The 14,066-nt window shown below is 40.6% G+C and overlaps 1 protein-coding gene across 1 annotated transcript in view; it reads right to left on the reverse strand.

The window, feature by feature from the left end:
• uvrag (UV radiation resistance associated gene) overlaps nucleotides 1–14,066 on the reverse strand; it is a 100,606-nt gene that overhangs the window by 11,944 nt on the left and 74,596 nt on the right. Inside the window, 1 exon segment of the mRNA XM_051937475.1 lies at nucleotides 1,990–2,081. Within this exon segment, the coding sequence (XP_051793435.1) occupies nucleotides 1,990–2,081 (92 nt within the window).

Here is a 14,066-nt window from a genome sequence, read left to right on the forward strand (position 1 = left end):
TGTGTGAGATGCACGCTTTCAGAAAAGGATTTTCTATTTCATAGAAAAGGTTTCATGAGAACTCTTTTCCTCTGAGAATTACAGTATCTCAGACGAAGGTTTGCCAACAAGATGAATCCAATGAAGCTTTTTATCCCACAATAGTTGTGCCAAAGTTCTGCCTCATTCGTGTGTTGGAGTTACGATGTGTTGGACTGCTGTTTGACATTGTCTGGTAAAATAACCTGCGACTGGTTTGAAGAAAGAATAGCCTCTTTTTTGACAATGCTAACAGTTGTCCTAATAAATGGAATATTAAAAGTAATAAATAGAGCTGAATTAAGAAACTGGTGCAAATACATAATTCAAGTAAATAAACTGAGTGATTCTGATTGGTAATCTTTTTTTTCTTCTTTTTTTTGATTTTTACAGGAACAGTGCACAATTAAAAGTAATTGCACCAGAGTTAACTAGCAGTTAATTTGCATCAGTTGTCCCTGGGCAAGTACAGAAAAAGAGAACCAAACAGAAAACAAAACACTTCATTGAACAATAAAAAACTTTAAGAGTCCATGAGTGTGAGATAATAAATGAAATCTAAAAAAAAAAAGGTAACAATGGTGACAATTTTGTGCTGATTCCAGCCAATCTTGATGCTGGTTTTAAACACTGCAAAGTAAAATTTCATTTTTTTTTTTTACTGCTTTAGCTGACTGATCAAAACTTGTCTTTCTAACCTGGGCACCAAACCATCTCGAGTAGATGATCTCGTCCTACCTGCACCGCCTGGGTGGGCCAGGCTTCAGTAAGGCAGGGGTGTCAAACATGTGGCCTATAGGCCAACACTAACCCCTCAGAGGGTTCAATCTGACCCATGGGATGACTTTGTAAAGTGTAAAAATTACAGAGAAGACAATTTGTAATTTTGTAGAATTATAAATTTAAAATTCCCAGACCAAGACAAGTTGTTTTGCTCACAAGTGAAAACACTATATTGCTCATTGTTCTTTTGTCATTTTGTGTCTCGTTTTTGTTAGATTTTATCTTTGCTTTTGTTGTTTTTTGTCGTTTTTTTGTCTGACTTTTATTGATTGTCTCACGCTTTTGTCATTTTGTGTTTTGCTTTTGTTTTGTGTATTGTTTGGGTCCTTTTGTTTCATTCTTTTATTTTTTGTCTAATTGGTATCATTTGTCCATTACTTTGTCACTTTTTAACTTCTTTGTCTAATCTTTTTGTCTCTTTGTTTTGTGTCATTTTTCAAATTTTTTGTCAATTTGTTCTTTGCTTTTGTCCTTTTGTGTCTCATTTTTGAAATATTTTGTCTTTTCTAAAGTAAAATACTACATCATTCAGTTCCAGATACCAGTGACTAAATGTTTTGTGCCTTTGCAGATAAACTGTGATCTGTAGGTTCTGATCTGTAAATGATCAACTGAGGCACAATGTTGTTGAAATTGAATTCGTTTTACGTAACAAATGTCAGTTTGTTTATAATGTTTTGTAAAAATAGATAGTTCCTTAAATGTGAACATTTTCAGAATGTACTTTTTTGCAATAAAACAAGCCAAAAAATTTCAAGTTATTTCTAGGTTGTTATGCTGTAATTTCATTGGTCCGGCCCACTTGAGATCAAATTTGGCTGTACCGAACCTAAAATGAGTTTGACACCGCTGCTCTAAGGGAAGTGGGGCAGGATTATGAAAAAAATTCTAAACATCAGGCATGTATCAGAGTAAATTAGGAAACTGTCTAAACTGAGGAAGTTGTATTTTTTTTTTAGAGGGACTGTGGCAATGACAATGTCTTGGTTTTTATCTAAAACTTTAAGGATCTGTTTTTCAAGTGAGTGCACAGGTCTAAGTGTAGTCATGCCTTCTTGTGACCAACAAGCGTGACTACACCCAGAGAGGCGATAAATCGTGGTGTTTGAGTAAAGCAAAAACCACTGCAAACACAGATAAGTCACTTTCAGAACATTCTTATTTGTCAAAAGTCTTTCTCATTCTTACCATCGCACCATCAGGCCATGTTCCAGGAAGTTCTTCAAGTTGGGTAGTGTCTGCTGCAGGTCTGGGGTGGTCAAGCCATGTTGATATCTCAGCTGCAAGACAAGGGAGCACATACTGTATCATTAACGTGAATCAACCTACCACATCGTACTGGACCATACAGTGTGCGGTGGGCTAACACTGCTGCGTATCACTTTGCCATGTGTGCACATTCTCCATGTTAGGAGGTTGTTGGGAGAAGAAAGAACTATCAACTACAGAAGAGGCCTGAAGTCTACATTCTTTCACCATGACACATTTCTATTCTCCCCCTTAGACTATTACTCATCTGGACACACAATGGGCACCTTTCCCTGATAACAGGCATGTGCGCTAATACGTAAGGTGTGTGGAAAGACAGGAGATGAGATGCGGGTGGCAAGAAAAACCAAACACGCTGCTAAAAACATCTGGATGAAATGGGGCAAAGAGAGCACATTAGAAACCCCATTACACTTCCCATGATCTCTCCCTCTCTTTTTCAGTGGACCCACTTCTAAATTTGGCCTTGAGCGGTTCCTCCCTTGTACCACAGCGCATTATTTCATGATAGAATCAAATCCAGTGAGGAAAAAAAACAACAAGGCCACCTTGAAACTCCAGCTCGGCTGCCAGAAATGTCTCCATCAACAGTTGAGGGATGTCACAGCAAGCCAACTCTTGTCCTGGAGAGTTTATTTAACCTATATCAGTGAACAGCAGAGGAGCATCATGCCGCACGTCCAGCGTATATCTCGGAGGCCCCGCTGTCACACATGCTGCCTGCACCAGCTGACATCTGTTTTGTTTCCACTTGGGTGCCACAGCAACCCCTCTACTTTCATTTTTTTTTTTTTTCATTTTAAAACACACACACTTCTGGTGAGGAGACGAAGCGCACATGACTCTGACAGCCCACTCACTCAGGATAACATGCTGCTTACTAATACTGGAGCATATAATGGATGAGAAGTTTAACAATAAAAGAATTAAGGAAAAATTAATGTTTGGGCCCCTGAGACCAAAGTGCATATTGTTTTTGGAAAGTGCTTTTTCAGTTTAAAAAGGAGACAAATGGTTTTCAGGGTGTCAGCAGCCTCTAAAACATCATCCATATTAGTTTTCTGGTGGTAAAGGCAGTAATTCATTTAGTCACCTGCTGTAGTGAAAGAGTGGCTCTTGTGAAGTTGATTAATGGCTAAAGGAGATGCAGAAAAGCACTGACACAAAGGTCATGCTGACAGAGTCCATGTTCATGTGTCAAGTTTCTACTCAACATGAAATGACTAAATCTCATTCTTTCTGACCAGCTGCCAGAGTAATGTCAATGCTATTTGGTATGAACTGTACGGTATGTGTATCTGCATCACTGTTCCAGTGTGTTTACGCATGTCTGTGTGTGTTCTGGCCTCAAAATGGTCCATGCCTGCTAGAGAAGCCACAGAAACAACAGTCCCAACAGTATCAGACGAGAGTTTTATCAAAAGCAGCTCAGTCAGACAAGGGTGTCGCCTCAAAACCCAGCTGGTGACGGAACAGTCCAAAACCTACGAGAACAACACAAAGATCCATTCATGGCTCAGAGTAAACCTTAGGGGGTAACCAAATGATGGCGGAATTGGGTTTGAAACAGTAGGCCAAGATCAATAACACCACCAGTTTAGAAACAGAGAGAGCACAGCAACATCACGAAAGGGAGGGTCAGCTGGGTCGGTGACCAGATGCTAAAAAAGGAAATTCCCAGTCCTTGGAAGTCTCAAGGTTACGGTCTGCAAAGTGTAAATCAGAAATCATGAGTCAGATATGAGCAAAGAATAAATATTATGGCTTCAGGAAAGCTAAAAGAATCTTTTGAACGGACTGTATGCTTTCTTTGTCAGTTAGAAGGCGTAACAAAATGCTATCTTTAAATCCCATTACTTGGCCTGAGCTTTGAAGTGTGTGTAAAAGCACACTGCATGTCTGACAGGAGCCCTATGTCAAATTACACGCCTGCATGTCTGAGTGTGTGTGGGAGACAAAGAGCATGAGCATGCATTTGTATTCATGCCTCCTATTGTTTTCCTGATGTGCAGAGGTCTTGCCAAGTGTGCACCATTCAGAAATTGGATACGAGTGAAGACAAGAGAGTGATGGGTGACATCACATGCTTGCTCCGAGCGTACTTCATTACAACAGAGTAGGGGCATAAAAACATATGAGGACGTTAAGGAAGCACATGTGTGGATACTTTATATTCCAGTAAGGAATGTGTCTGATCCAGGATTCTTCATAATTTATGCATCCAACGAGCCAACACAGAACCATTCCAAACTCTATCTGTATGTATGTTTGGCCAAATCTCTGCCACTGGGCACCAACAACACTTGAGCTAAGTGTCTGGTTGGCAGCAGTGCAGAGCCACTAGTGCTGGGTGACTGCTGCTTCACGCTGTCTTTGTAATGAGGTGTGTTAAACACATTCAGGCACTTGGGAAGACTGAAAACATGCAGCCCTACAGCTGACCCACAGCTAAGCCAACCAGACTCTATCAATATTCATAAACTGGTCTGGCCTCCCTGGTGGAAGCCGCATTAAGTTTCTCTTCAGAGTGCACTGGATGTATATATATGTGTGTTGCTCATGGCCTCGGTCCTGGGAAGGCATTTATCCTGGATGCTGCCCGTCAAATATGCAAACATCTTCCCCCTCCCTCCTTTTCTGCTCACTTGAAACAAACAGAAAGACATTAGCGACCCGGCTGTGTCATTTCAAGAAAAAGAGAGAAGAGAATCTTGTTAACGTGGAAGAAATGTGCGAGGCAGCTTAATGACATAAATCTGGGCGTCATTTCCAACTGTCGGCGCCATGAAAGCTTTGACTGTAGGATGGAAACAAACAGTCGAGTGGGAAGGTTTAGATTCTGGTCTGCAAACCCAAACTGTTCTCTGGGAGTGCGTTGTAACTGATATGAGGCAATGTGTTGTAATTGACGCTAAATAAAAAACACAACGGTTTGATTTCTGCTGCACACAACAGGAATGTATGTTTGTGCATACAACAACATCACGGGGAAACAATCTCAGTGTTTCACTGTCAGCAACTGGAGACCAGATCGTGCAAATTGCTCAGAATCAGTCCACTTGAGACAACTTGTCATTTCCAGTTTCCCTTTCATACATCCCTCTGATGAATGCCCGAGTCCTTTGTGTGTTGCTGCGCATGTGCATGGATTTGTGCTTTCAAGCTGGCCATGGAGTTCTTTGTAATGGGGCTAACCAGATCGTGGTGAGAAATTCCCAGGGCCCATTGAGGATAGCTGAAAGGCGAGAGGATTGAGTTGGAGGGGGGGGAGTGGGTGAGTAGAGTGGGGACACCCACTGGAGTTCTTTCACATGATGACATAGTGAAATAGATCTGGCCAAGTCTCCGCGTTCTGCTCACACCTTTGTGTCTGGACACTCCCTTCCCCGTTTACCTATTCAACAAAACTCACTCAGGGCTGTGGAGACTCTGAGACATGGACAGCAGCTAATCAGCTGGCGTGACAGCAAGGTTTACTATGAGTGTGCTTGAGAGTTTAGAGAATAAGTGCAACTGACCCATCACATCCAACAACCAGAGGATTCGTCCTCATCCATCATTAAGATAAAGCAGCAGCCCAAAGAATGCAGCAATGTATACAGAACCAGCCTGCCAATCCACTGGAGCCACGACCACACACAAACACACTGGAGCTGACTAGAGCGAGCGGGAAACAGTCAGTTTACAGTACATGCCACCCATCATTTGGCAAAACCTGCTTGTTTGCCCCGAGCTCTGCACAGAGGCTAAACAAACATGGCCTCGCTTATGCCACATATTACTGTTTCCTTCAGTTTGTCAGTCCTAATCACCTTCAGATTGGACCACTAATGTGGGCGGGCTGCTGAGAGACTTGAGGTTGATTGCTGATGATGTGGTGCAGAAGGGTGGCCCAGGTAACAAAGTACACGTACCCCTTCCCCGCCTTTTATGCTATGAGGTAACCGTAATGGAGCCGCATGTCAGTGCAGACATCACTGGTCTTCCAACGATCTTCTGTCTTTAATGGAGATGTGGAGTGGAGGAAATGTAGGACACAGGATATTTTCATCAAGAGCGTTGCAAGTCAGACATCGAGAGGTCAAAAGTCACCTATTCAAACTTTGCAGTATCCTGTGCATGTCTGACCCGCACCACACACAATTACCCCGCGATTTACAATCAGCATGTTTTTGTCCACTGGGGTAAAAATAGAAATGGTTATTTTACAGAGTACATAGGTTTTACATACTCCCTGGGGAAGATAATCAGGCAGCTCATTAGCTTCTATGACAGCTTGTTATAGAGGTCCTAACCAGGTGTTCCTCCCTCCACCATCCCTCTGGTCAAACTATGGACTGGATACTTCAGCGGAGACCGTAAGGCTGACGCAGACATTAGTTTTCATACATTGACCTCATATACAGAGAAGTGGAGCTTTGGGAGATTACCTGTCACTGACAATTTTTCTAGGTTGTGCCTTTTCTGGTTAAGAGGACGGATTCATGAGCAGCGTACAGACCAGTGAATAAAAGAAGAACAAGAAGAAAAAAACTGTAAAAAGAAAGAGCTGAATGATACATTAGTGTAGTAAAAAGTCCTGCAACAAATGATGAACATTAGTGTGGACAAATCTGTAAGAGTGTAATGGAACAGTTCCTGCCATTTCTATCATCATCTCTGCTCATTCTGTGGGAAATGCTATAAAGTCTGCATGCTGTGGTGTTAATTATTAAGCAAAGCTAACAGTGTTTCAATGGTCTGCATGCCAAACAAATGGTCAGTCAAACATCACAGTCAACCAACTTGTTTTCTGATTACGATTTAATTCTGGCAAATTGTAATGAGTTCAGTGAAACAGTACAAACTGTGTTAGGTCTAATGTGGAGCTAATGCTGCATTTACCTCTGTTTGTTACTGTATATGGGCCATTCCTCAAAGATTTTAATACATGCAATTTCAAGTGAGACATGCAATAAAATGGTCAATAACCAACAGTTTCTTGGCTCATTAGAGCAGCTTTTGGGCATCTATAGTGTCCTCTGGAGACGTTTGGCTGGCGCATGGAAACCACGCGCCCCACACAGTTCTTGCTTTGTGTGGCCAACTCTGCTTTGCAGATGATTCCTTCACACTAGACTGCAAGCGCCAGCTTTCATCATGGCAGCAGGTGAAGTTTTACTTTTCTCATTACGGCTGTATGTGCATTCCTTTATGTTTTAAGGGTTGTGTTTTTTTTTTGGCCTTTTTGCCTTTATTATGAATAGGACAGTGGAGAGAGAAACAAGAAACGTGGGTAGGAGAGTGGGGGAATGACATGCAGTAAATGGCCAGGAGCTGGATTCAAACCCATGACCGCTGAGTCGGAGACGACAGCCCCTGTTTACAGGTCGCCCGCTCAGCCAGCTGAGCTATCTGGGTGTCCGTGTATGCACATTCTTGTTTTAATCTTCTTATTATGTCTGTGTTTCTGCACAACCAACTTACACAGTGGCACATCGATCCAATTACTGTTGGTGTTTGTTTACACCTCTGTGAGTCACACATACAGCTCAGAATCTTTGATCCAATCCCTTTTTTCCCTGTTTGTCAATGAAGTATTGCTGCCAACAGTTCGAAGGCCGAGTTCAACTTTGAGGAAATAAACAAGTCATTTCCCTCAGCGGGCCGATATGGTGCAAACATCAGAACTTGGTACAGGGAGACTTCCGCCTGATCTATTGTTTTGATGTTTCAATAAACAGTTTGACTCGTCTAGAAGAATAACAGCACCAGCGTTATCGTTTGCTGCCAAGATGCTACGTCTGACCTCATAAGTTTTTGAATTATACAGTATATTTATTCAAACCCAAAACCTACAGTGCAATGAAGCAGAACTATGCTTGACCGTTACTTTGGGAATGGTGGAGAAAACAAATTATTTTTGATTTGTGGCCTTGCAACTAAATCTGAAAGTGCAACCTAGTTAGTTACTTTGACAGCTGCTCCTTAAAATGTCACATGAACTGTGATTTCCTTTTTATTTTGTTTGTAGCTATAAACACTGAACAAAAACAAAAAAATAAAACAAACAACTAAAATTAAAAGATGTGACACTAAATTTGTACATAGGTTTAACAATCAAGCTTTCCTACAAATAGCACAAAATTATATGTGATTTCTAACATCTCTAAACTACGACACAATATACACTACTGTGCATAAAAACTCACACACTTTTACTCATGTGCAAACATAATTGCACAAAAGTTTTCAACACCATTAGCTAACACAATGCAGCATTAGAACACAGGAGTGATGGTTGATGGAAATGTTCCTCTGTACCCCTATGGAGATATTCCATTAAAAATCAGCTGTTTCCAGCTAGAATAGTCATTTACCACATTAACAATGTCTAGTCTGTATTTCTGATTAATCTAATGTTACTGTCACTGAAAAACTTGCTTCTCTTTCAAAAATAAGGGCATTTCTAAGTGACCCCAAACTTTTGAACGGTAGTGTACACACTGAAAAATGCACTGGTAGTATCTAACTAAGTAGCCAGTGAGTGTATATGAAAAGAATCTACAGAACTTTGTACTTTCTCTTCTAATCTGCATCTTCTTTGCTGAATTTTGCATTTTTACAAACTTCATTGGATTTATATCAAACAGATCCTCCCCTTCCAGAAGCTCTTTCTAGCTCACTGGTGGATTTGAAATGGTTGATTATGTTTGTTACAGTACGGTGCTTCGATGATTCTGCCCATCTGGCTTACATATAACGAAACTCAGCCTGTATAGCCTTCACTCATTCACTAAATGAATTACACTGAATTGTTGACCAGGATGCACACAAAATGGCCAAGACAAAATGTCTGCAGATGGGAGCTGTGACATAAAGTGAAAAAAAAAATGATAGAACAGAAAAGATGAGGGAACAACATTCTAATATGTTCATTTTTAATGTTTCCTTCTAATTTGTTGTGACGTGTATTTCGAGCTATGCTTGGTTGTTATTCGCTGACCGGCTGTTTTTGAGATTATGTATTTGCAGCTTTGTTATGGCCAACAGTAAAACCTCACATGGCGCAATGGGGGTTCAAACCTCAACAATCGTGTGGTACAGCGTGGAATATGAAATCCAACTTGATTAATCACTGCAGCCTTTCATGTGTCTCAATAAATATACAGAGCACAGCTGAAAAGTTGTTTGAGTCTGGCTACAGCCATATAATTCATTCACAACAGCAATCCACTTCCTTTAAACTCAGTGCCGTGTTCTGGCCTTGAATACATGCCACGGTCATCATCTAGTCTTCAAGCCAAAATGAGAATCAGAATTCATAAACACCACAGGCGTTTGCTTACCACAGGAAAAAATCTTCCCACATATTTAGAGTGTGAAGAAGTGCTGCTGTTTGAAATGTGACTGGTAAAGGATAAATCTGAGCTAAGATTGGAAAAATATTATTTCATATTTGAGCTTTTCTATTTAGTTACATTAGATGCAGACTTTAAGTATGGACAAGATGCTTAAATGTTAAAACTTGAGCATCACTGGGAGGATGGAGGCTTAATGGTGATGAAAATGACTGTTCATCCAAACAGGCTGGCGTCAGATGTTGCAAAGGGCAAACAAAAAGATAAATGTCAGAACAACATTACTTCAAGTGTAACATTATTACTACTTCTAAATATGGAGCTTGTTTGCATAATGATGTTCAAAAAGGTGCAGCTCACACAAAAGAAATTAATTCAAGTCTTATGAGTCGCCAGATTATGTCTTTAAATTTTCAGCTCAGAATGCTACAAAGATGGTTTATAGTTTAGTTTAGTTTATTAGTTTAGTTAACAGGGACAATGTATAAACACATTAATCTTAAAAAGAAAAGATGCTTTGCACCAGATTATAGCTGTTTGCTAATTTCCATCTGCAGTCCCTGGGCAGATACAACATATATAATGAATGTATTGTAATGAATATATTTCACCATGGCTGTATAATTCCTGGTTTTAGCTGTTCTAAATGGGCTCTCTCCGTGTCTGTAGCTTTAAATGCAGCTAAGTTGTTGCTGTCACTGCCCCATTCAGGAGGAAGACTCTCTCTGCCTCTGCTCTACAGTTGACAACACAAAAATGGCAGAAGCAAACATCTTTTTATATAACTTTATACTAACCCTAAAATTGATTTTCACTGTATGGAACTTTTAAGATAAATGTCTGTATTCAGACAAACAAAATGAAAAAAGCAGAAACTCTGCGACACAGATCTCTCTCCCAGCAGACAGGAAGTCAATCAGACTTTCTTCAAGCCATTATCAGGTTGTATGTCAATATTAAGTGTTGACCCTAATGTCAGACGTTAGGGGGCAGAGCGAATATTCGGATATTCGTCTTTAATAGGGTCCGAATATTCGGAGGCCAGAAACCACTATTTGGGCCAGCCCTAATATATTTTTTAGATGTGTGCCTTCAGTGCTTGATGGAATACAAACAGAGAACACTTTCAGGTTTTAGAAAGCAAAACCTATTCATCTGCTGAGCAGCTGTTAACATAGACAAAGATGTGTACAGCACAAGCAGCAGAAAGAACTTTCAAAGGGATTGAAATGTAGCTAAAAGTGAACAGCTATGTGAAGAGATGTAACAGCACTTTTTCTGTGCTGAATGAAAGTCATGGGTTAATAATTTCTGACTTTATCAGCCTGTATCACCTAAAGCTCTGTGGCTCAGCTTACATCAGCCTGCATCTGATCAACACACATGAGGTCTAATAGTCAGAATCCAGGCATCAGAGCAAGATCAATAGAGAAGACAGACAGACAGACAGACAGACCGACAGACCGTTTTGGAAATTCTGACACTGAAGAAGAGCTCATCAGCAATTGTAGTTTACAGCTGTTGGATTGTACCACTGCATATTTAGAAAAAAAAAAAGTAGAAAGCCTTCTGTGGCTCCAGAGAGGCCACAAATCACCTCAAGTGATGCCACTTGAATCAGCATTCACTAGGACTGAAGACAATAAGTGTGAAACTGAAAAAAAATCTGAGGGGTGGGGAGGGTGCTGCTACTGGCGTAACACACCCGTGGCCACACTGCATCGTGGAAGATGCAAAAACTAGGTTTTGAAATCAAAGAAGAATGCACTGAATAAAAAAACATTTGCAACTTTCCATTTTGTGTCTAACAGCGTTAGAGTAGCACTACAGGAATACAATTGCCAAATGTGGATTACAAGCCAAACAAGCCGTAAAGCTTTTCACTTTCAATCAAATCCACATCTCTGGAAGATTCAGCAGTAGATAGAGGAGCAGTATGTTTAAGATTAAGGTATTTGACTAAACCATTGACTTTAGCAGCAGTTTTATCACTTGTAGACGTTTAAAGGCCAAAGCAAACCAAACACTCACATGTCCATGGGAACTGCACGACTTCATAGTTTACACTATCATTTTAATCACTTCCTTAACAGCTGAAAAGTATTATTTTTTGCACCTCCCATCTCCTCTGCCATTTCAAACAAGCGTGTAATAAAATCGTTTTTAATATTGCATACTGAAAGTTCTTCCACTTCATTTAACATCTTTTAACTCCGCTGGCTTTCTCCTTTTACTCTCTCTGCTCCCTCCTCTCTGTCTGCTCCACACAGCGGTAATGTAATACAGGTGTGGTGAACTCAGAGTTTGAGCCCAGTTCAAATGCAGCTCTAATTCAAACCAGATTCTTCCGTCGCATTACTTGTTGTTACACTTTGCTGAATATTGTATTGCTGCCAAATTCAGTCAACACATTTACATAATTACGGGAAAGGCTTGTGAGATGCAGAGGAAATTCAGTTAGAGGGACCACCGGTGACAAGAGAGCTATGTTAGTCTCCTCTGACTCCAATCACTGCGGGGGTGGGTGCTTCCATGCCTCCAGTGCTCATAATGTGGCTCCTTAGAGTGTGTACTTGCTGGTCAGAGAGGAAGCCGATGAGTCTGGTGTGCTACAGTGACACCTATTGGAAGTGCCACCTTCGTTGAGGGTTGCTCCGGCCCTCAAGGCTAATGACCCTTGTCACTGTATCACTGGAGCCAAGCTCAGTAACCCAACACCCACACCGGCTGGAGTCACAACACTGAGGTCAACCTCCTGTTAGCAGTATTGGCATCTAGGACTATCATCAATCCTCCATGGCAGCTCTCACAAGGACTCCTGGTGCATGAGTGAGGCACACCTCGGAGAATATGCTAATTCACTGCTTTGTAGTTACAAATTCAAAGCAAGTAGAACTTGCTCTGCTGAGAAACCACAAACTTTTGTGGTCTGAACAGCAAACAGTGCCGAAGAGTGAAGGGCACAGGATGAATGATGGGTTACTAAAGGGAAATGAAGGATAGCCTGAGCTCAACACACATCTAATTTATTCTTCCTCAGCAAGGAAAGATGTATTTATGGAGGAAAGTTTAGCCGGAACCAATACAGCACACTTTGCTCGAGCTGAAGTGAGCCTTTTAAACAACACAGCCAGATATAGCCATGAAAACTTACTACTTTAATTTTAACCAGAGTCTGATCACACTCATTTTATTAACTGGAATAAAAGTGTTGTGGGTTTTTTTTACAAGGGATTTTTAAAAAAATATATATATACACTGTGTTTCCGCAAGGCCCCTCGGAAAATAGTAGGCCAGAGAGGAGGATGAATATATGGTTTGTGGGCAGGTGCCTATCCTGACTTCATGCTGCCCACATTTTCTCTCTGTTCCACCACTTGTGAATGGGCATATTATTACTTTTTTTTTTTTTTAAATGTTTCCTCTTTATTTTGTGGATGTCTTTACGACTGAGACTTTCTATTTGCATTACCACTGCATTGCAGCTCACAGGGAGAGCCTACGCTGGCTAACTGTGTTACACTCCTCCACATCTTCCTGAGTTACCACCTTTGATATGTGTTTCTTTTCACAGCGATGTTTCTTACCACATGTCTGTTGATTGTCTTTTTTAACAAGTTCAAAATGTGACTGAACGATAAAGTAATGAAGAACGAGTAATACTGATCCAGGCTTTGGTTGGGTTGTTTCTCACTACTCTGCACTAACTGAAAACAGCCAACATTTGCATCTGGCAAATAACATCATAAACCTCTTTCAGACTATGTCATCGAAACAGTTTGTCAAGCATGAATACAACCCTGATGACAGTAAAATGACCATGTCTGGTCTACAGTGCAACCGACTGTCTAAGTACATGTCCTATCAAAACAGTAACTAGAGAGCTCCAGATTAAAGCTCAGACTTTCAATATTTCACAGAGTTCAAAGGGATTTTCAGCCAGATCCCGCTGCTATTTCACCAGGATAAAATACGCAGCGTCAAACTGCTCCACGAAAGAATTTGAATTGGCGAGGGTGAAAGTATAAATTTGAAAATGAGACGTCTTTCATATCTCCATGTGAAGATTTAGCTCAGTGTATCACATGCAATAACTGTTGTCACTGACTGTAAATACTGAATCTGTGTAAATACGCATTTGTGTGTGAGCCAGATAAAGCCATCACAACAGGATTATGAACATATTAAGTATTAGAAGGCATCCTAGTTGTAAGCTCACAGATCAAATATGCCTGAGTTCTCACAGAACAAATCTGACACTGCAGCCAGGTTTCCAAGAGCCACTGGCAAAGACAAAGTCTACATTCAGAAAGAACTCTTGTGAGAATACAAGTACAGTATATGTGAAAAATGCTATAAATGTTAAGCTACATTTCAAATTGATTTTTATCACACTTCAGAGGTATTAAAGACCAAATTGTGTGAAGCTAATTTGGGATGTCATTGATAATAAAGAAAAAGAAATGTTGCCTAATGAGGCGGTTGAGTGATGACTCAGCTTGGGTAACAAACATATTAAAAAACACTCATGGTCCCCAATCATGTGAGACAAATGTGACAAAACAGCTGTAAAATGCAGCACCTATGCTTGGTGAATAGAGGAGTACATGAAAACAGCATGAACATTTTAAAGTAGTGTAACTATACAATAAACAA

The sequence above is a fragment of the Acanthochromis polyacanthus genome, chromosome 17 (assembly GCF_021347895.1).
Source record: "Acanthochromis polyacanthus isolate Apoly-LR-REF ecotype Palm Island chromosome 17, KAUST_Apoly_ChrSc, whole genome shotgun sequence".
Lineage (NCBI taxonomy): Eukaryota > Metazoa > Chordata > Actinopteri > Pomacentridae > Acanthochromis > Acanthochromis polyacanthus.